Here is a 23,301-nt window from a genome sequence, read left to right as displayed (position 1 = left end):
CATTTTCATATATAAAATCAGACTAGGAACTATTTTACATTTCTTTCTTACGTGTGAGAATTTTAGACTCTCTGGTGGTGCACGCCTCTGATTCCAGCCTTTGGGAGGCAGAAGCAAGCAGATCTGTGAGTTCGAGGCCTGCCTGGTTTGCAGAGGAAGTCTCAGGGCAGCCGGGGCTGCACAAAGAGAAACCCCGTCTCAAGAAACAAAAACGAAAAACTGAAAAGAAAACAACAGCAAAGGATTTCAGACTTACTTCGCTCTATCAGCACAGCCAAATTTAAGTTCATCCAAACACCTATAGAATTTGCAGTTGAGACATATATGCAAATTGTTCAGAGCCTACTTACAGAGCTTTTCACATAACTGAACCAAATACGGATTTTACATTAGGATTTAAATTAATTACAGCAGAGCCTGTCCCCTCCTCTCACTAGCCACATCTTAAGTGTTCTATGATGAGGAGAGACAGGCAGATGGGTTTTTCGGCTAATTGGTTTTCTAAGTAGTTTCTAGACTTTTCCACATTAAGAGTCATTTCTTAATGTACGAAACGGACCTTCCCAGTCTAGATTTCATTTGGGAATTGGTTTTTTTCCTGATCACGCTTAGCAATGACTGACACTGTGGCTGTCATTCTGCTCACCAGACTCATACAAGACTTCCCTTCTTCTCATTTAAAAAAAAAAAAATTAAAACTGTGTGTCTGAGTATTTGTCTGTCTGGGGTATGTGCACTTCTTACATGCAATGCCCATGGGGGCCAGTAGAGGGCGATGTATCCCGTAGAACTGGAGTTACATGTGGGTGCTGGGAATGGAACCTGTGTTCTCTACGAGAGCCGCAAGTGCTCTTAACTGCTAAGCCCTCCGTGTAGACCCTACCAGATCTCCTTTGAGTAAAGCTTTCTACTTTGGCTGAAGGAGTATATATGAAAGAGAAGTAAATACTTCTAAATGATGCTCAACAATTTCCGTTTTCCTTGTTCTGCGTGTGAACTCATCACCTTTGTAAAACAGTACTGGTCCTAGGCTGTGTTATGTTTTCATAGTCCCGTGGTTAGTTAGTGACAGAAACTGTCTGATCATAGATTTATGGTACGTGCCATGCCAACATGGGGTCCACAGTTTGCTTATTGGGTTCAGTTGAATCCCCGATATTCTGCTTTGGTTAGCTAGAGCCTTACCAGAAGGAGGACTGGTTTTGCAAACTGGGTTTGGGTTTGGTTTGGGTTTCGCTTGTTTGTTTGTTTCAGTTCTAAAAAAAAAAACCAAACAAACAAATAAACAAAAAACAAAAAAAAAAAAACAAAAAAAAAAACATCAGCAAGCCCCAAATACGAAGTGGATTTCCCAGTGTGCTTTTTGATTTGATAAAGCACAGACCAAAAGTAACTAGAGAAGGAGAGGGCTAATTTGGCTTACGGGTTGCAGTCCATCGCCGAGGGAAGCTAAGGCAGAAACTGAAGCAGAGACCCAGAGGAATGCTGGTCAGTGGCTTGCCACCTCTGGCTTGTTCAGCCCGCTTTAAAAACAAAAACAGAAACAGCCCAGGACCTCTTCCTTGCCCAGGCATGGCAGCGCCCATGGTGAGTTGGGTCTGACTTCAGCACCCCGTAGCCATGAAGCATCCCACCATCGGCTAGTGTTACGGAGCCGATTCCTCGGTTAAGACTCTCTCTTCCCAGCCGTGTCTAGGTGTGTGTCAAGTTGGCAAAAAACTAACTGTGACAGTGTAGTTGGGGGAAAGACAAGCAGACTGATCTAGTCACACAATCCTTTGAGAGCAGGGTAGGGGAGATGGTTTGAGTGAGCCATGTCCCCCCCATTGGCTCAGATATTTGAATTACTGGTCCTGAGTTGATTGTTTGGGGGAGGTTTTGGTTTGGCGTTGCCGGCGGATGTGGATGTATAGACCTGGGGATGGCCTTTGAGAGTTAAAAGCCCCGCCCACTTTCAGGTCACTGTGACGTCTTCCCTGCGCCCTCAGCTTCTTGCTCCTGCAACCAGCCTACAGCGTGTTGCTATGCCCTGCTAACAAGATGGGCGTGCTACCCCTCTGGACCCGGAAGCCCCAATGAACTTCCTTCTGCAAGTTGCTGTGGTCGCCCGTGTTTTATCCCAACAAGAGAAAAGGAACTAATACAGTGGGACTGAGGGCTATATTAGTTACTTGTGTGAAAAAATTACCTGACAAAAAGAAATGCAAGGAACGAAGGGTCAGGCTTAGTGCACAGGCAGGGATAGCAGGACTGAGGGAGCTTGCCGCAAGTGTTCCGGAAGCAGAGAGCGGATGTTGGTTCTCCCCCTTTTAGTTTAGTCCAGGACCCCATGAAATAGTAGCGCCCATGTTAGTTAAAACTTGGAGAGACTCCACCACCGAGTACGCCCTGAGGTGGGTTTTTTATGGTGACTCTCAATCCTGTTAAATGGACTTCATGATCACCTGCCACAGCGACGGTGGTAAGGGATCCCATTGCAATGAAAAGCCGTGAGCCTCTGCGTCTTTTCGCCCTCCTTGATGTCTTCTGTTGTTTGATTTTGTTAGAGATATGGTCCTTTACGTGTAACCTAGGCTAGCCTAGTACTTACTATGTATCCGAGGCTGGCCTTCAACTTGAGGCAATTCTCCCGCTTTGGCCAAATGCAAGAACACCAGCCGCCATACCTGGTTCTTTCACTAGGTCTTTATCGGCAAAATTGCTAAACTGAGTATAGAAGCTGAAATGCCGGATCAGTGGGTAAGGGCACGTGCTGCTATGCCAGAGGACCCCTGTTTGGGTCCAAGAATCCATGTCAGCGGGTGGCTCGTAACATCTGTAACTTCAGCTCTAAAGTACCACATGCCTCTGGCCTCTGTAGGCACGTGCACTCACATTTATGTATCTACATGCAAACACACACAAACACAGGCCAACATAGACACACAAGTACACATACACATGCAAGCACACATACATGCAAACATACACTAACACATAACACACACTCACACATGCAAACACTCACATACATCCAAGCACACACACATGCAAACACTCACACACACTTAAACACACCCGCACATGCAAACACACACACATGCTCACACATACCCATATTCATGCATGCTGGTACTCATATACACCCTTATACACACTCAAACATGCAAACACACACTCATACACACTTCTACTCACACTTCTACTCACACACACGTACAAACACACACACACATATAAAATGAAAAATAATAAAAAAATAATAAAATCCTGCTACTTGGAAGGTAGAGGGAAGAGATTGGAAGTTCAGGCTCACCTAGGGCTGCATAGGGAATTCAAGGCCAGCCTGAGCCAAATGAGACTCTGTCTTGAAAAACAAAAAAACAAAATGTAACTTAATGGAAAAATTGCTATTTGATTTGTTAGAGACAATATCAATTCTTTTCTTACTCAGTCCATTTCTGTGTGTAACATTCTTGCTTAGATTTGCTTCTAAGTCAAACCAGCAAGGATGGCTTGTAAGCGTCAGAGTTCGGTGGTGCGAGGCACGGCCATCGTTCCTGTCTACACTTCTACATTCTGCGCTTTCAGTCTCCAGCTAACTGCTGTTTGGAAATATTAATGGACAGCTTCACAAGTTGCCACGCAGAATAGTAGGGTGAGATTCCATCCCACGACTCGCCCTTTCTAGTGGGCTCCTACTGTATACACCACAACTGAGCTCAAGTTCCCATTCCGACAACTTTTATTCCATTTCGTTATTAATCCTTGTTGCTGACTTTATAATGAGCCTAATATAGATGTTAAGTTTTAGCCTATTGGGTACATATGAGATTCCATAGTGTCCTAGATGAATACAACCCTTCATAGGGTGTCACCGTATGTGAGTGAATGGTTCCTATCTAGTTCCTTCTATTGCTGTTACTGTATAAGTTGCTGACTAAGGCAACTTATACAAAAAACGAGTTCACGGAGGGCCTTCCAGTTCCCGAGGGTGAGTTAAGACCTTTAAGAGAGAAGCAAAGCAGCAAGTGGGCACGCAGGACTGGAGCATCGACTGAGAGCTCACATCTTAAGGCAGCAACCAAGAGGCAGAAAGAGGCATACAGGGTGAGGGACAGATTCTAGAGGGCTAAGATGTCCTGGCCTGGGCCCTCAAAACCACAAAGCTTACCCTCAGGGACGTACCATGTCTAACAAGGCCTCACCTCCTGATCCTTCCCAAATATTTCCACCAACTGGAGACTAAGCATTCAAATATGTAAGCCCATGGGGACCATTCTTGTTCAAACCATCAGAGTTAACAAAATTCAGTGCTCACCGGGGGTCTACTTCTGCCCTCAGGATATACAGGCACCATTGTGCACCAGGGCAAGCTGGATGGAATGAAGCTTACTTATCAGGACGGATGGGTAACACAGGATGTCGGCTGGTGTGAATGTGGAGAAATAGGAAGAAATAGCTGTCTCCAAGTAAACATGGATCCTTTCCTGCCTACTTTCTAACTAGTATTTGTTTTCTCTACTTAAACCATCAAGGACCTCCTTTCTGTCTGGGGAATGGTGCTGCCTACAGTGGGATGGGTCTTCCCACCACAATTAGTCAAGACAAACCTCCCACAGACATGCCCACAGGCTGCCTAAATGATTTCTTACTAAGACTCTCTTCCCAGGAAATCCTAGGTTATGTCAAGTTGACAGTAAAGAGAAACCATTTCATCTGAATTTATACTTTTAAAAAGGTTTAGTATTATAAAAGGCAGCCAAAAATTTTAGATTTGCAAATCCTGGTTCAAATGATGCTTTGTTAGCTGCTGATTTGTTCTCCCTCCTAACTGTGCAGACCTGGACTCCAGTGGAGGGCCATTCAGGGCTGGTTGCCCACTGTCATTTGTTTGCATAGAGATTTTTAAATGAAACCTCTGCAGATGTGTTTACCTTTTGCTGTTAGCAGGGTGTCTTTTGAGCACGTGTTTTTTGCTGCTGTTGTGGGCAGCTATTTGAGAGCTGTCCTTAGCTGTTAAGGGATACTAGGAAGCACGCTTTAAACTCAACAGCACTGCCCACTTTTGTCATTCACTGTGTGAATGCCTTCGGTCGGGTGGGCTTGTTTAACTATTCTTTGGACTTGGTGTGTGCGGTTTGCCGAGGGTTTAACAACTAAACACACTTGTTTGGCTTACGTGCCATGATACTGTATGTAATAATCTGTGCACATACGGTACATAGATTTTGTGGTAGCTCCTGGATTCTGTGACAGTGTTTGAGGTACGAACTCTGCAAGGCTCTATGAAGGGGAGAACGGGGGGAGTCTGGGCAAACCTCACGGGGTTTTGTTGTTCTTCTCTTTATTATGCCTGCTTGTGTGGTTTTGTAACAGAAGTTTTTAGGGCAAAAAAACAGAACAGAACGAAACAAACCTAGGCCCCAGAAATCCTAACAAGCCAGGTGTGGCCTCCCATCCTGACAGGCGGATTAAACAGATAATCATAAAAGGCAGAGGGAGATTTGTTCAATGTGGTGACATTTGGAGGAGATAAAGGAACCTAGTGACCCCTTTTAAAAATGTTTAATATTGGGGTTGGGGATTTAGCTCAGTGGTAGAGCGCTTGCCTAGCAAGCGCAAGGCCCTGGGTTCAGTCCTCAGCTCCGAAAAAAAGAAAAAAGAAAAAAAATGTTTAATATTTATACATGCGTATAATGTATTTGGATCAAAGAACGTCCCCATTCCCTCTCCAATTCTTTCCCATCCCTCCCAATGGAATCTGTATTCTCTTCTCTCTTGTTCTCTCTTTGTGCGTGCATGCACGCACGCACACACACGCACACACGCACACACACGCACACACACTGAATCTATTCAGTGTTGCCTATATGTGCATAGTTATGGGATAGATGTGGCCCAGGGGCCACATCTCTGAAGAAACCTTAGTTTTTCCTCCCCCAGCAGTCATCTGTGGCCAGTATCCCCTCAGCTAGGTGTGGGAGTCCATGAGTCCCTCCCCCATCCTCCCACACTGGGAATTTAGGTGTCTTGATCTCATGCATGCAATCCGAACCACTCCGAGTTCGTGTGTCCACCCGCGCTGCAGTCGTATCTGGCAAAAGCTCTATAGACATCTGCTCCCTCGTGCTCTCAGTCTTCCCGCTCCATCTCCTGTGACGATCTCCCACCGAGCCCCAAGGCCGACCTTAGGGTCATGACTTGAACTATAGGCTTACACAGAGGGAGAACTGTGGCAAGGTTATGCGTAACGAAGGAACCTGGATGAAGGTTCAGTACTGTTTCTGCCATGGTCCTCTGAGGTGGCACAGAGAAGTCTTCATCGCTTGAGGGACAAGGTGGCTGTTAGGAGATGGGTGCTTCTGCTTTAGGGGACATCTAAAGCCCATGGACAGTTGCCCTCTTTACCCTGTGAAGGTTGGCTATTCCAGGATTCCAGGATGACTCAGCACCACCGTTTAACCCTCTAAGGACATGGCTGCGTGCCTGTGTCTTTGGGTACAGTACAAGCACGGAATGCACACAGACGTGACGATTTTTCATGGTGCTTTTAGTCATTTTGTGGGTCCAACTCAGGAGTCAGTGCTTTCGGCAAAGCCATTTCTAAGGGCTGGTGAGATGGCTCAGTAGTTAAGAGCACTGGCTGCTCTTGCAGAGAGAACCTGAATTCAATCCCAGGCACTCATAAGTGGAGCTCACAACTGTTTGTAACTCTAGTTCCAGAAGATTCAACAGTCTCTTCTAGGCTCCAAGGGCACTGCATGCCTGTGACGCACAGACATACATACCCTCAAAACACCCATCTGCATAAAATACTTTTACAGTTTTTAAAGAAACTTCCATTCCCGTTTCCCTTGCTTTCTTGCTAACACAGACTCCCACATGAATCTCCTCACCCAGGTGGGGCTAGCTGACCTGGTCATTTCCCAGAGAAGAGTTGATCCCTGGAAGACTACAGCGCATCTTTGAGGGAGTGGGCGGGTGAGGCACACCTGGTCGGAAGAACACTGCCTTACCAGTGGCCAGGGTCCAGAGGCACACACCTTGTGACAACACACACCTGTGTTTCCTAGAGGCCCTCCTGTTGACTGTTCTAGGTGGCCTTTGTTCTCGGAGTATGTCTTTAGACCAATGCTGGGAGTCTGTTGAAAGGCTTTCCTCCCAGACACAGTGATACATTGTCTTCCCTGGGTTGTTTGCTCTTGCTTCCGTTTCTGCAGGGCTGAGGCAAGGCTGTAGGTGATGTTTGCTCACGAGACCCAAATGTTCTCACAGCAGCCTCAGAGGTCTCTCGGCCCTGAAACCTTTCTTAACTGGATTGAATGTATTCTCTCCCAGGCTATGTATGGAAAGATACAATCCTCTTAACACTGGCATCTCTTAAGAACTGCTGAATTTAGATCCATATCTTAATGTGTGGATATACTACATTTTTAGAAAGACTGACATGTACATCCGTGGACAAATTAAACGTAACCACTTAATGGCTAAGATTGGTTCTAAAACTTTACCTTTAAAATATTTGTCTGGTTTTGTGTGTTTCATTTTTTTAATTAATATAACCAACTGAGCCCTTTAGTATTGTTCATAACTACATATACATAACTGTATGGCCGCTTGGGATTGGATAACCATTCAGAGGTCTTATTCCAGGCAGAGAGACTGATTCTCCCTCTCCCAGCAGCCATCAACTGTCTGTGACTCTTTATCTAGGGGTTGAAGCCTTAGGAGATCCACCCCATTCCCAAATGTTGGCCTTGTCGTTGTGTAGAACTTCTGTAGGCGGCCATATTGTTGGGAATTCATGGCTGTGGCTTCCCTGCGATGTCTCGAAGGCCCTATCTCCCATCAGACATCCTGCTTCTCTGTACTCTTTCACCGTATCTTCCGGGTGTTCCCTGAGGCTTAGGTGTAGGGATTGGATTGGAGCCTCATCATGAGGAGTTGGGAGCCACCTGGTTAGTGTCCCCTGCATTTCCATCAGTGGTGACTTTCTGTAATGGTATCTGAAGCTGTTGAGGAAGGCGAGAGGTAAGCATCAGGAATGCAGGGAGGGTTATACTGTAGAGCCTTACTTTGGAGACACATGGGGTTTACACAGCGAGGAAATCGTCCACGACAGACCCATTGATTATCTTTCTTCTCATTTCAAGGGTTTGGATTGTGTAGGCGATGGCACTGACAGCTAGCCTGTCACTCTTTCTTAGTAGAAATCAGGGTAGAAGAGAAGCTTCGGCGCTAGTTTGAGGCAGTTTTAGAAAACTAGTGCGTGGGGACTCGCATGCGCATGCGCATGCTGTGGTCTGCATGTTAAGGTCATAGGCCAAGTTTACGGAGCACCACGATCAAGCTCAGGAGGTCAGACTTGTACTATAGCACCTCTGCCCACTGAGCGGCCTTGCCAGACCCCCCTCAGCAGCTTGTGCCCCCATCCCCACCCACTTTTGATAACCAGATGGTAGCGGTGCGCAAAAGCAGTAGCAGGTGGCGCCCTCTATTGGCATAGCTCTCACAGACACCCACCCCCACCTCTAATGCTCTTAGCTTCCTATGCTCAGCTTTTGTGTAGACCTGGGAGATCAGGATTCCTCGACCTTTGACGTTTGGTGGCAGTTGGCGGCGGAGCGCCAGAGCCTAGGATGCTGCCACACACGGTCCTTAGAGCTCCTGCTGCTGTCACGGACATTGTCCATGCCACTGCCACAGCCGGACAGCCACCACTGCATTTCCACTGCCACTGCAGTCCTTTTACCAGCTTGGCCTACTGTATGCAAAGTAAAGAAAAGAGCAGAGGGAAACCTGGTTTGGTGGCTCATACTTGCTTGCAAAGTGAACTCAAGACACGCTGGAACTACAGAGGAAACCCTGGTTAGGGGGGTGGGGAAGGAGAGAGGGGGGAGAGAGAGAGAGAGAGAGAGAGAGAGAGAGAGAGAGAGAGAGAGAGAGAGAGAGAGAGAGGGTGGGAGGAGAGGGGAGGAAGAGGAAGAGAGAAATACACACACACACACACAAATCACTTGGGAAAAGACCCTTTTTGTTTTATTTTTTGTCAGTTGGCCTGGAACTTCCTATGTAGCCCAGGCTAGCCTCATACCTAGGAGTTTCCTGGGTGCTGGGATTGTAAGCCTTTTTCATTGGGCCTAAGTTTGCAATACCAGGTAAGTCAGCCCACAAGAATGTTCCCCTAGCCTGCTCAGGAGGTGACCAGAAGAGCTGGTTAATGTAGACTGAAAGGGGGACTTGTGCCCTTCACTGTAGACCTACAAGCAAATGTAGTGTTTACACCAATCATGCAAATGAATGGTTGTGCTTACACCTAGTCAAGGCCTCATCCCATTTGCAGGAGCCACTGTATTCTGTCCCAAGGCAACTAGGCAAACTGTGTCCCCTTGCCACCGTCCCCCAAGTTGTCCCCTCCTCAAGGGGCGAGCGCTGGGTAGCTAAGGCTGCAGGATGGATCATCTAGAGTTCACTGAGGCTTCTCCTTAGGGGAAAGGCTGATGCACACTACAAGCTATTTAACCAATCCTGGCCCGGGTCGGGTCTTTGGGAATGGGGTTTGTACTGAAGCCATCACATCACGTGTACCAACGTGAGGGCAGCCTGGCTAACAGCCCTCTACTTAAGACAGCCCAGTGCAGCAGGAAGAGTTTAACAGCCATCAATTAGGAAGTCAACTTAGGTTAATGAGCATCGGTAGTGCTAACAATAAGCAATAAAAAGCTCATTGTCATACTATTTGTTTCACCTTTCACTATTTGTTTGACCTTCTACCGGTGGCTAACTCCTACTTAGTGCCTCAGGGAGAAGTGGATCTTCCCATAGGCCCCTAGCTATTCAGTATTTCTTAAATATGATTTCTTCCAGCAGTACGTAAGCTGGTGTCTAACGACCTTTGTTGCTATTCAGTATTTCTTAAATACAATTTCTTCCAGCAGTATGTAAGCTGGTGTCTAACGACCTTTGTTGCTTCTCATAATAGGGTGGGGAAATTATGGTGAGCAGGGTAAGCGAAGTAGTTACTGAGAATAGACTACAGGCTTCCCCTGACTCCAGGCTTCTAAACATCTCTGTTGGCCACACCCCTTCCTGTATGCAAGCGCAAACTTACTGGCCTCTGGAAGTGGGGGCGTGGCCTTTGACTTGAACTGAATAGTATTTGAGGTCTTGCTAGCTGATCTTTGTTTATGTTTTGTGATGGCGTCTTACCTCCCTGGCTATCCTGGAACTCACTTCCCTCCTACCTCAAGTTCCTTAATACCAGGAGTACAGGCATGTGTTGCCTGCTGGAAAGGAAAAAAAATTATGCAATTAGGATTAAAGAAAAAAATAACCTTTAAAGCCGTTCGTCCCAACATGTGAGGGCTACGGTGGAACTGTTTATTAAACGTGCCAGAAATCCAGTTCATTTTTTTAAAGTTAACTGTAAATTATACTAACATACTTGAAAGTGTATGGGATGGATGTAGAATTATTAATAAATGACTTGCATGTAAATTTCTTATTCTTAAATTTGTTTTTATTTTAAGACTCACTTTTTAAATTTTTACTACTTTTGTTCGTGTGTATATATGTGTATGTTTGTACCACATGTGTGGGTGGGTGCCCTTGAAAGCCAGGAGAGGATGTTGGCCTCCTTGGAACTGGAGTTACAAGCATTTGTGAACTACCCAACATGAGTGAGTGTTGGTGAGTGTTGGGAATAGAACTGGGGTCCTCTGGAAGAGCTGCAAAGACTGTTAACCGCTGGGCCCCTTCTCTAGGCCTTAAAGATGAATTCGTTTTATTTTATGTATATGAGCATTGGCCTATATGTACACTACTTACGTGCAGTTCTCTTAGAGAGCAGAAGGGGCCAGATTCCTTTGAACTGGAGTGAAGACGGTTATGAGCCACCACGTAAGTGCTGGGATTTGAACCCAGGTCCTTTGGAAGAACAACCAGGGCTCTTAATCATTGAGCCATCTCTCCAACCCCAGTTTCTTCTACTCTTTTTTTTTTCCTTTTTTTTTTCTTTTTTTCGGAGCTGGGGACCGAACCCAGGGCCTTGCGCTCGCTAGGCAAGAGCTCTACCGCTGAGCTAAATCCCCAACCCCTCTACTCTTGATGTTTATCCCGTGCAATGTCAAAACATTTCAATTTATAATAATGATTTAAGATTGAGTCCTTTCAGGGGTTGGGGATTTAGCTCAGCGGTAGAGCGCTTGCCTAGCGAGCGCAAGGCCCTGGGTTCGGTCCCCAGCTCCGAAAAAAAGAAAAAAGAAAAAGAAAAAAAAAAAGATTGAGTCCTTTCTAGATTGTTTGTTTCACTGTCTTCTCCATGTGTCAGTAGTAGAGAAAACCATCTACACCCAAACAAGTCAGGATATCAGAAATTTTTTTTTATTAAAGATTGTCTTTTTTTTTTTTTTTTGGTTCTTTTTTTCGGAGCTGGGGACCGAACCCAGGGCCTTGCGCTTCCTAGGTAAGCACTCTACCACTGAGCTAAATCCCCAGCCCCTATTTAACATGTTGTTATCTCTAGGGTTCTTGAACTGGCAAGGTCTGCCTTTTTTATGATTATTAAAATATACTTAGCTTGCTATTCTTTATGGGCTGTAAATCTGCCTTTTTGCTGTCTTCCAATTTTATTTTCAACGCTGGCCATCTGCTGACAGTTGGACAGCTGTCTCTTCACCCTGTCAGTGACCTTGTCCCACCCTGTAATTTGTTGTTTAGCTCCACATACCTTGCAGTTGGAGGACAAGCTTCTTGGGATTGTCTACTAGAGGAGAAAATGGGCCATGTGCAGCTATCGATGTGTGTGACTCAGGAGCTGCAGTGCTTGTCTGGGTTGCATGAAGCCCTGGGTTCAATCCCCAGCAGTACACAAACTGGGGTCATCACGCCTATGAGCTCAGCGCCTAGACATGAACGTAGGAACATCAGGCACCCAAGATCCATCCTCCACTACATAGTGAGTTGAGGGTGGATGGGGAAAGGTGCTGAGGGAGGGAGGGAGGGAGGGAGGGAGAGTGGGGGAGGTAAGTTGGAATAGGTCAGGAACGGAGGACGTCATCAAAGAAATTGCTTTTGCTGGACATGGCAGCACATACCTATGATACCATCCCTCTTGAAGCTGAGGCAGGAGGATTGTGAGTACAAGAGTAGTCTGGGTTGTATAATGAGAACTTTCTCTAAAGTACAGAGTCACCTCTAGATGTCAACTGGATGGGTTTTATTTTTGGGACATTTCTGCCTTTAAAAAATTAAAACTTGTAAGAGTTGACTTTTTCTTTTTAATTAATTAATTTATTTTATGTATGTGGGTACACTGTCACTGGATTCTCTCTCTCTCTCTCTCTCCCTCTCTCTCTCTCTCTCTCTCTTTCTCTTTCTCTTTTTAAAAGATTTATTTATACTGTCATTGTCACCAGAAGAGGGCATCGGATCCCATTACAGAGGGTTGTGAGCCACCCTGTGGTTGCTGGGAATTGAACTCAGGACCTCTGAAAGAGCAGCCAGTGCTCTTAACCTCTGAGCCATCTCTCCAGCTCAAGAGATGGATTCTTGGGCTGGGGATTTAGCTCAGTGGTAGAGCGCTTAAGGCCCTGGGTTCGGACCCCAGCTCCGAAAAATAGAAAAGTAAAAAAAAAAAAAAAAAAAAAGAGAGATGGATTCTTTTTTTTTTTTTTTTTGGTTCTTTTTTTCGGAGCTGGGGACCGAACCCAGCGCCTTGCGCTTCCTAGGTAAGCGCTCTACCACTGAGCTAAATCCCCAGCCCCGAGAGATGGATTCTTAAGCAGAACCTCTGAGATTACCATTGTTTAGCAGTTCTAATTCATATGAAGAAAGCAAGGTGCTAGAATAAAAAATTAATAAACGTTGTGACATTCGAGCCAGTCTGAATGACCTTGGGCAATGGTTTTTTTTTTTTTTTTTTTGAGCTGGGGATCGGACCCAGGGCCTTGCGCTTGCTAGGCAAGCGCTCTACCACTGAGCTAAATCCCCAACCTCTGGGCAATGGGTTTTTATTCTTTCACACGGGCTCACACAGGAATGGCAGCTGCCTCCCATTTAAGGTCACTGCGAAGACTTCCAGTTACTACATGGGAAGGATCTGGGGCCAAATCAAGTTCAATTCCACCCTGAAAAGTAGCTCCTTCTTTTTGGCTGAAATGATTCCACCCAGTCAGTACAGGGCCTGGTGCGCAAGCGCAAGCCTGAGCCCCTGAGTTCAGATTTCCGGCACTGAAGGAAAAAGCTGGCAACAGAGACTCGTGCGCTTCTGTAACCAGTGCTGGTGAGGTGAGAGGAGTGAGTGGTGGGAGACATGTCACCTCCCAGGAGCTTAGTAACTATCCAGTCAGTGAACTGTGGGTTCAGTGAGATATCTCAAAATGGAAAGAAGACACCCCTCGTAGACCTCTGGTCTACACTCGTGCTCTTACAAGCGCGCGCGCGCGCGCACGCGCGCGCACACACACACACACACACACACACACACACACACACACACACACACACACACACGGAGAGGGGGCGGGGTTAGCCTGCTTTTCTACTCTTTCTGGTTTATTTTGTTGGATAATTAGCATCTATACAAGGAGTGAAAGATAAGCCAAGAGTCGTGTGCCAGGGGATCAGTGTTTTGAGATCAGCCTACACAAACCAAAAATCTAGGCTTGGCGGTGCATGGCTGTAATCTGAGTGTTTGTAAAACCAAGGCCGGAAGATGAGGAGTTCAAGCCTAACATCAGCTACTTTGTCTCAAAACAAAACAAAAGCTCAAAGGCTGGCGGTTGAAAAGAGAATCCAGGAGAGTCCTCAATTCAAAGTCACCCTGAGCCCAGCTTCTCAGCTACCAGAGGCGCCTCTAACAAGCAAACAAACAAATCATTTTTCCTCTATGTCCACTGTTTTAAGCAGTGTTCTGTGAGCTGAATTACAGATCATATCACTTGTAAGACTAATGACACAAGAGCCCCGAGGCTTACAAACAACACTTTACAAAAACAAAAAACAAAAACCAGGATTCTCAAGTTAGAAACGGAACTCAAACCTCACGTCCCCACTCCCACCCCCACCCCCCCACCCCCACCCCGGCCACCACCAAACACAGACACCTCCACAGGCACAGTGTTGTCTTAGGATTATTTTGGATTCTTTAATCAGGTGTCACTGAAGCCACGCTGCCATCACAGCCAGCTCTGTAAAAATAAACTCTGAGTCCGGAGCATGCAGGCTGCAGGGGGACATGGGAGGCATCTCTGCTGCTATTGGACTCTCTCTCTAAATGTTCGTTTGGGTAATTGGACATTCTTCCCCCTCCCTGGGGAATGTGTCCGCTCTCCCTTCATCCGGCACCTCTCCTCCAATGCTGCTTTTGTAATTCCAGCCTCCATTACTGAAGAAAAACATTCAATTAGTCCCAGTCAAGAATAGAAAATGACTTGGGATTCCGGCTCTTCGCAGCTGTGTCTGTGCTGGGGAAGATTTTCATTGACCTCATGGAATTCTTCTGAGGATAATACTTTTGAAAGATCAATTTGTACAGCCTGGGGTGTTGTGGTTTGTGCCTTTAATCCCAGCTTTCAGGCTCAGGCAGGCAGGCTCCGTGGGTTTGTGGCCAACCTGGTCTACATATTGAGTTCCACGATAGCCTGGGCTACCTAGGGAAACCTGTCTCAAAGACAATTACTTTTCTTACCCACTGTAGCCTGTTGCTTATTTCTTTTGAGGCAGCACACTTAATATTAGTGAATACTAGCTTCTTTGTTGTTGTCGTCGTTATTGTCAAATGTAAAACCAATCACCTCTGATATTTACAAGCTACATCAACAGGTGTCCCGCGTTCTGTTTTCCCTCGGGCGCGTGGTTTCTCGCTGACTCTTGGCTTCCAGCAGGAATTCTCCACTCTGAGTCTTGTCTGGACGAATGTAAGCTGTTTAAAGCTGTTTGTACTTGTAGCCCAGGGGCCCTGCTTCCCAGAGCAACCGCTTCTCATCCACGCTGTCTTATCTCTGCCCTGAGGTTTCTCCGGCACGGGAAACACAAGCTCCAGCAGTGGGCTCTGGGGCGGGGTGGCACGTGGATTTGGTTTGCGCGGACTGTTAGGACACGCTGCGGGTCCGGCTCATGTTCCTGGAGTGCCCGGAGCGGCTTCGCTAATCTGTCAGTATAGTATGTCCTCGTGGATAAATATAGACAGACCGGGGCACTCTGAGTTATAGCTCACTGTCACACTGTGCAGCTGGTACGAGCAGCCCGCCCTGGATGGGAGGCCTGTTTTAATTCGTAGGGGTTTTGTCCTCATCTGACGAAAAATACACCTTGGACCTTATGGTAGCTGCGAGCAGCGGGACCATGGGACCGGTCCTTGTGCCTTTTGGTTTTGAGACGTAGTCTCTGTGTTGCTAGTCTGGGCCGTTCGGATTTCACTTCAGGCCCATGGAGATGACAACGGCTTGTTGGAGAAGATCCTGTGTGATCAGCCTCATCAAAGGTCTGGGTAGGTTTGAAGGGTTGTTCTGTGGGGTGGTGGGAAGTCTTCAGACTGAGAGCAGGAGACTTCCTCCCCCTCTTCCTCTTGAGGAGTGGGGTGGCCGGAGACGGGGTGGGGGAAGGGAGGGGAGGGGAGCCTTTTCCTTTGGGCACAGGGACTGACTTAGAACTGGGCTCCTCAGACAGGAACCAAGGCCTTTTAGGCCTTCTGTTTGGGTCTGTAACATCTTAAGAGTAAGAGTTCTACTTTTGTATGGGTCCATGAACAAGCAGCTGGGATGGATGGGTTTGTTTGTTTGTTCTTGTTTTTTTTTTTTTTTTTTTTTTTTTCCTGTGTTTTACATGGCTGTGCTGAAAAATGGCTGACCCAAGGGAATGACTTGCGAGTATTTGGGAAATTGTTGATGCTACAGAATTTGATATTTCAGTAAAAGTGTGATATATTCTATGTACTTGTGTAAACCCCTCCCCCATTTCATTCTAAATGTGGAAAGCACCCCAAATTTAGCATTTCCCGTGCCTTCTGACTTAGCCTTCTCCAACATTCAAATCATAAAAATGCTTTTCCTTTTTTATTTTTATTTTTTTTGTTAGTGAATTAAAATCAGGATTCGTGTTGGTCAACACTAAATAGGTACAGACCACGTGCCAACCATTCCTTTGTCAGATATGTTCTCTCCGAGTTGGACTTTAAAAGTGTGTCTTTGTTTATACATATCTTATGAGTGTTCACCTACATACATACATACATATATATATATATATATATATATATATATGCACCACACATGTGCTTGGTGCCTGGGGAGATCAGAAGAGGGCACCAGATCCCCTGAAACTGGAGTTATATAGGTGGTTGTGAGCCACCACAAGGGTGCTGGGAACTGAACCTGGGTCCTCTGAAAGAGCAGCCAGCACTCAACCACTGAGCCATCTCTCCAACCCCAATCGCCTTTTAAAAAATTACATTTATTGCTTTCTCTGTCTCTCTGTCTCTGTCTCTGTCTCTGTCTCTGTCTCTGTCTCTCTCTCTCTCTCTCTCTGTGTGTGTGTGTGAGAGAGAGAGAGAGAGAGAGAGAGAGAGAGAGAACGAACAAACATGGGCTTACATGTATGTTCCTGAGTAGGCCAGTATGTGGGTTGTGGGTAGAATTCTTTTCTTCTATGATGTGGATCCCAGGAGTTGAACTCAGGCCATCAGTCTTGATGTCACACACTTTTATATGATAAGCCATCTTGTAGGCTCCCTGGACTGAAAAATTTAAATATCCCATAACCGTTCGAAAAGATTAGCAAGACAAAACTCCCATGACAAGGTTAATTACAGGCACCCTGGATAGTGTCTGTTTATCCCTCTTGGTGGTAGGAAAAGCTAATTTGTAAATGGGAAGCCTCAGCCCGTAGCCCTGATAGAGGAGAAACAGGTCGTTTATTAAAAATGATTGATGAAAGATTTGGTAGACAGAAGGACTTGTTAATTATTCTACAATAGCATCTGTGCTGATACTGTTAGGTACCTGGGTATGATGATAACGTTTCCATTTCTGGGAATACAACCTCCGCTAGACATTATTTGGCCTCTTCCTTCTTTGGTCTCCGGAGTATGAGCTAGGGAAGTTTTCCCTTTGAAAATTGTGTCAATATAAAAAAAAGCACATAATTGATAAACCTTACAGTTTGGGGCACTTTAATTAAAAAAAAAAAAACCAAAAAAAAAAAAAAAACCAAACAAACTGTGAAACACTCCCATCTTGGCAGTATTCATGTGAAATGCTTTAGATTTCTGTGCGGTGGCTTCCTGGTCCTGCTGCAGACCCTCTTGCTTTAATAAGGCAGTCCTTTTCTTCACACTCTCCCTTCTTTGCTCATCACTCCTTGTCTTGCCATGCCTGTCTATCTTTCCTTCCTTCTGTTTGTCTGTCTGTCTGTCTTCCTTCCTTCCTTTTTTTTCCTTTCTTGGCTTTGTTGTTGTTGGTTTTGGTTGTAGTCCTGGTTTGTTGAGATAAAGATTTCCCCATGTTAGCCCAGAACTCATTCTGTAGCCCAGACTGACTTCAAACTCATAGCAATCCCCCTGCCTCAGTGCCACAAATTCAAAGACTGTAAGCACGGGCTAACGTGCTCAGCGTTTTGGGTTTTGTGGTGGAAGCAGAACCTCACTCTGTAGCTCATCTCGGCCTCAAACTCTTCAAGCTCCTGCCTCAGCTTTTGGATTGCTGGTCGTGCATGTATGCATCACCCGGCCGAACTCAAGTGTCTTTCTTCTCATAATATGTAAAGTCTACTTTCAGAAGGATCAACAAATCCACCTGTGTGGCCTGATAGATTTAGATCCGTCTTAGATTATAAACATCTATGAGGTTGTATTAAGTGAATCTAACAGTCATTGAAACATTGAAAAAGTAGTGTATGATTAATAGGTCCAAAAATGTTTTTTTAAATTTATGTGTGTGTGTGTTTTGCTTGCATATTTAATTGTGTGCCACATATGTGCAGTGCCCAGAAAGAGAAAAAAGACATATGAGCCATCCTTAAATATGTCAATGTTGATTAAAAACGAAACACTAACCAGCCTGTAATGGTGGGCAATGGACCCCCAGGAACTGGTGTTATAGATGTGTGAGCCACCATGTGGTTGCTGGGAAACAAACCAGATCCTCTGGAAGAGCAGTGGGTGCTCCTAACCACTGAGCCACCTCCCCAGCCTTATCTGTTGAGCTTCTGTCGTATCCAATGCAGTGGAAACGCATTACTGTAGATTTTGTTATTGTATGAATTATGTCGCACCTTTCTGCGACACGCTTGCATGTGCACTTTGTTGCACGTGGGTGTTTTTCTATAACATGTACCGCAATGCCCCTTGTAATGTGTGTTGTACCTGTATACGGGCGTATACTTGGATGGCACGTTAGCATAGCCACTAACTGTGCTTTACGGCCTTTGTTTTCCAAAGCATGGCAGCTGCTGATGTATTTGGTGCAGATGCACAGACAGCGTGTGCTGTCACTACATGCTTATATAATGTGCCGCAGACATTGTTTCTTCTCTTGTCCCTGGAGCTTGACTTAAGTGCCTACCTCCAAAAGCAACGTGGTCATTCTGGCAGGTCTCAGAAAACTGCCTGTGAATGGCTCTGGTCACTCAGCATCTGGAGCCTTTTAGAATAATACCTGCAGCATAAACACATTCTACACAGACCTAGAACACACACGCGCCTGCCTAGAGACACAGCTAAGACCGGCAGCAAGCAGAACGCTGCCTGCTTGCTTATACCTTCCAGTCTGTTTCGTCAAAGTTCACGTGAGCCATACATGCCACTGTGGCCCTGTTCCTAGTTAATGGGCCACAGCCTGCACTTTGACAAACTTGGCTTCAAAGATTCAGTAAGTCGGACATTCCCAGTGCACTACGAATTTTACTCTCCGCTGCAATTACAGGCTATACGTTATGTGCACGCATTATTCTGCTCCTGTGTGCCCGGATGTTTGATGTGTAAAGGAGTTATGCAACTGCAGAAACAACTCCCCTCACGGTCCTGAGGGGAGCCTTGCAAGGTTGAATGTGGGCTGTCCAGCTGGAGTAATTCACAGCATTTGTCTCTTAATGCTTCCCTGGCACTTGACGCACCAAATCTCCATCTTCGCTCTGTGCAGCTATGTGTCTATGGGCATTTATGTGGGTTGCCTGTCTCCCAGCATGCTTTGGGCTATGTGAGGGCAAGGGCCATGCCTGGCGTGCTCCTCAGTGGACAGGGTAGTGTGTGGAGTAGAGTGGGTGGTCAGGAGATATTTGATGACTGAACGAATGGATGGGGGAGTGAATAGATGCTCTCCTAAAGTCTGGTGATCTCACACTGGTGGCTCAGACCGACTGTCTCTGTGGAAATTCCCAGAGTGTCTTGTGCACTCCAGGGACTTGATGACAATGAATTTGTTAATTGATTGCTTTGCTAGTATTCAGAGACAAAGAATATATCCGTAAGGAAACACTGTTGGAGTGTGTGTGGTAAGGAACGGCAGAGTAGCACCCTGCCCTCTCTGTGCGAGCATGTCTTTCTGAGTGAATGCTCTCAGACCACACTACTCAATGCAGTTTGGTTTATACAGCACTGTAGAGGAGCTGAACCCTTGGTGAACCTATGTGAGCTGATCTGAATTCTAGGGTCCAGGTTTTTTCTTATTTAGAAGTTTGTTGGCACTAAAATTCTAACATAGAATCCCTCAGTTATTGGTGTTATAAAACATAGGACAGGTTTAAAAAATAAGTCATTTTTTTATTTGTTTGTTTATATTTTGTTTTCTTTTTTTTTTTTTTTTTTTGGTTCTTTTTTTCGGAGCTGGGGACCGAACCCAGGGCCTTGCGCTTCCTAGGTAAGCGCTCTACCACTGAGCTAAATCCCCAGCCCCTATATTTTGTTTTCTTGAGACAGGGTTTCTCTGTGTAACCTGGGCCATCCTGAAACTCACTCTGTGGACCAGGCTGGCCTCAAACTCAGAGATCTGCCTCTGCCTCCCGAGTGTTGAGATTAAAGTCGCGCCACCGATGTCCAGTTTTTACTTTGTTTTGATTTTCACTATCTTTTTTTTGAGACGTTATTGCTATGTAGCTCAGGAGGCTCACTCACCGTGTAGCCCAGGCTATCCTGGAACTGACTGTAGTTCAGCCTCATACCAGATTTGTAATCCTCCTGCCTCAGCCTGTTGAATGCTGGTGCTGCATGAATACACCTTATGTTGGGTTTTATTATGAAATGTTTAAACAAATATAAAAGGAGAAATGATCCTGCAATGTACTACATATTGTCATATTCCGATCTGACGGTTATCAAGACTTAGTCATGGCGGCTTATTTAGGGCCTTGTTTTGTTTTAGTAAAGTATTTTGAACCAAATGTAAGCATCATTTCGCTGAAGCCCTCACTTTGAGTATCCATTCTAGGAAATACACTACCCATTGCGCTGTGATTGTATCTGGCAAGGTTACCCACAATGCTTTTCTGTCACCTAACACATTCCATATTCATATTTTTCTTACTATTAAAGTGTGTATTTTCCAACAGCCAGTTTGGTTGAATCAGGATTTAAAACAAATCCACATCCATTTGGTTACAGGTCTTGAGTGTCCTGGGACCCTCCCGAGTGTTTTGCTTCATCGACTTAGAGAACCTTGCTCACACCTATAGAATGACCCTCGTTCCGCAGGGTCTCTTTGCTTTCTTAGGCTGTCATCAAACTTGTGCCCGCCCCGTTAGTCCGTGCATGTGGATATTCTCTCTAACGCTTCTCGGTCTCGATGAATCCGCATTGTCTGTTCTCTGACTGAGACACTGAAGGCTGTAGCATCCTCCCCAGGTTACACAGCCAACAGTTGTCAGCGCTTGGGTACACGAGTTCTAACCAGCATCCTGCCAAACTGGAGAATGCTAAGAAAGTCCCGTGAGGCAGTAATCTAAATATACTTCTTAAACACCTTGATCACTATGTCATGGGGCTAGGAAAATAATTCGTATGTCCTCTTTATGAAGCAAAGTCAACGTGACTGGATTTCAGTCTAAGACACAGATTCCGGCAGGCGCCTGCCTGGTTCCCATCCTCATTTTTCCCCTCGCTGTATGTATCATGTAATCGTTTCATGAGTGTTGTTGCTCTAAATAGTTCTTTTGTGCCCTGTCCCACACAGCAACGTCAGATCAACATTTCCTCTGGATCCCATGGGCTCCCATTCGCCCTATAAGTCAGGTCTCCATCCATTGGCTTGCCACACAAGACCTAACGGGATAACGTAAAGCTGCCATTTTATGCATCCGATTTAAAAGTTTAAACTGATCAGTATGCTCTGACCATCTCACCCACTCCGATCCTTTGTTGTGACACTGGATGATGTCACATCAACAAATTTAAAATAACCACAAATTTTCAGTCGGTAGTGCCAGGGACACCGTCGAGTGCTTGCGATAAAAACAAGATGGTGGGTGTCCGTGATCCCAACACTGGGGAGGCAGAGGCAGGCAGATCTCTGAGTTAGAGGCCAGCCTGGTTTACAGGGCGAGTTCCAGGACAGCCAGGGCTACACGGAGGCATCCTGTCTTGAAAGAAACAAAGCAAGTGCTGTAGACACTTTAGGGGAGTGGAGCTGTACCTGGGAAAGTTGGGGCATTGGTGAAGTTTTCTCTGTAGGAAGGATAGGGCTCTTCATCAGCTCATGTTAATCTGAGAGGTGGGTGTTAATTACTAAGTTCTTATTATGGAAGTTTTAAAACATGGCTCCTCTTCTGTCTTTGTGTGTGTGTGTGTGTACATGTGTGTGTGTGCACGTGCTCACGCGCGCAGTGCCCATGGAGACCAGGCAGGCGGCATTGGATCCCCAGGAACTGGAGTTACAGGTGGTTGTGAGTTGCCATGTGTTTGCTGGGAATCGAACCCCAGTCTTCTAGAAGAACAGCAGTCGGTTACTGCTGAGCCTCCCCACCTCACCCTTTCCAGCAGAGTTTGGCCCAGGTAGCCAGTCATAGTGACAGACACCTGTAACCCTACCTCTTGAAGTTCAGGCAAGAGAGTCAGGAGTTCAAGGCCAGCCAGGGCTATGAGGCTAGCCTGGACTATATGAGACCTGAGTGGTGGTGGTGGTGGTGGTGGTGGTGGTGGTGGTGGTGGTGGTGGTAAAAGGACACCTGAAAGAGCCTTTTGTCAGTTCTCTTGGAGGGAAGGGAGAAGTTGAAAATCAGGATTATCCTGCCTCTTGTGGGTTATTTGATCTCCTTACAGAGAAGGGACCTTGAAATGTCACTGTAACCTCATCTTCCTTTGCTGGCCAGTCTTGGCAGAATTCCTTCAGGCTCTGGTGACAGTGCCTACTTTGAAAATCAGGGGGAAGTCTGTGTAATCGCATCTTAGCAGGTGACAGGCAGCGAGAGGTGTCGTGGTCATTTTCCTCAGATAAGATACTGGAGGGAGGGCAGAGAGAAAACAGGGCAGACATGTGTTGACTTTCCTGGATTGAACTCCTTGCCTTTCTCCCGTGTTCTCCGAGTGACCAAGGGCAGGAACGGTTTTGTAAGGACACGGATGGGAGGAAGCTGAGAGCTGCTGTGTGTCCTCAGTTATCTTGGGAGTGTACCATCTGCTGTCACATTCTGAGGTGTGCCATTGGTCAGACTTCCAGTACCCTCTAGACGCCCATGCCTAGTCCTCAGTGCACACTGACTCTAGAGGCCATGCAGCCTGGCAAAGCCGTCTCTATGGCCGGAAGACATACGAGGCTGTCTAGAACTTGCCTTACACCATAAATCAATAAGAAACTTCATTCTCCAAATCACTCTGGGTTTTTTGTCTGTTTGTTTGTTTTGCTTTTTTAATTTTATCATCTTCTGAAGTCCCAAACCTGCTCGTGCCAGAGCAGAACCCACATTAGCAAACTTGCCTTATCTACATCAGCATAAGTAGCAGATGTTACTGAAGCTATGGAGGGTCCTGCTGGTCTGGGGTTGGGTTTTTACCAGGGCCACCTCTTGTCCCCTAACATAGGAATGGTTGCTCTGTTATGGCATCTACAGGCATGCTTAATCGTATGCTGTGGATGTGATGAGTCTGGGGTCCTCTGGAGTGTCAGCATGGATTCTGGATTAGATTGGGCCAGACTGAAGGTTCCCCCAACACACTGCCACTTGGGGGTTAAAATATATAATAATGTGATATCAGCAGGTGGAAGTGTATGGTTACTGATGAAAATCTATATTTTAACACATTTGTGTATGCTTGGTGTGTGTGTGTGTGTCTGTTTCTGTGTGTGTGTGTGTGTGTGTGTGTGTGCGTCTGTTTCTCTGTGTGTGTGTGTCTGT

The 23,301-nt window shown here is 46.0% G+C and overlaps 1 protein-coding gene across 11 annotated transcripts in view; it reads left to right on the top strand.

Moving 5' to 3' along the window:
• Fry (FRY microtubule binding protein) overlaps positions 1–23,301 on the top strand; it is a 394,540-nt gene that overhangs the window by 172,927 nt on the left and 198,312 nt on the right. For 4 of the 11 annotated variants that reach the window (XR_015633958.1, XR_015633959.1, XM_087578219.1 and 1 more), the window contains exon 1: positions 15,213–15,472. Coding sequence is in view for 2 of the 4 variants with exons in the window: in XM_087578219.1 (XP_087434345.1) it covers positions 15,412–15,472 (61 nt within the window). In the remaining 2 variants the exon portion in view is untranslated. 11 annotated transcript variants of the gene reach the window in all.

This window comes from Rattus norvegicus, chromosome 12 (genome assembly GCF_021556685.1).
Source record: "Rattus norvegicus strain SHRSP/BbbUtx chromosome 12, alternate assembly SHRSP_T2T, whole genome shotgun sequence".
Lineage (NCBI taxonomy): Eukaryota > Metazoa > Chordata > Mammalia > Rodentia > Muridae > Rattus > Rattus norvegicus.
The sequence above is the reverse complement of the archived record's forward strand: the minus strand, read 5'-3'. Positions and strand labels throughout refer to the sequence as shown.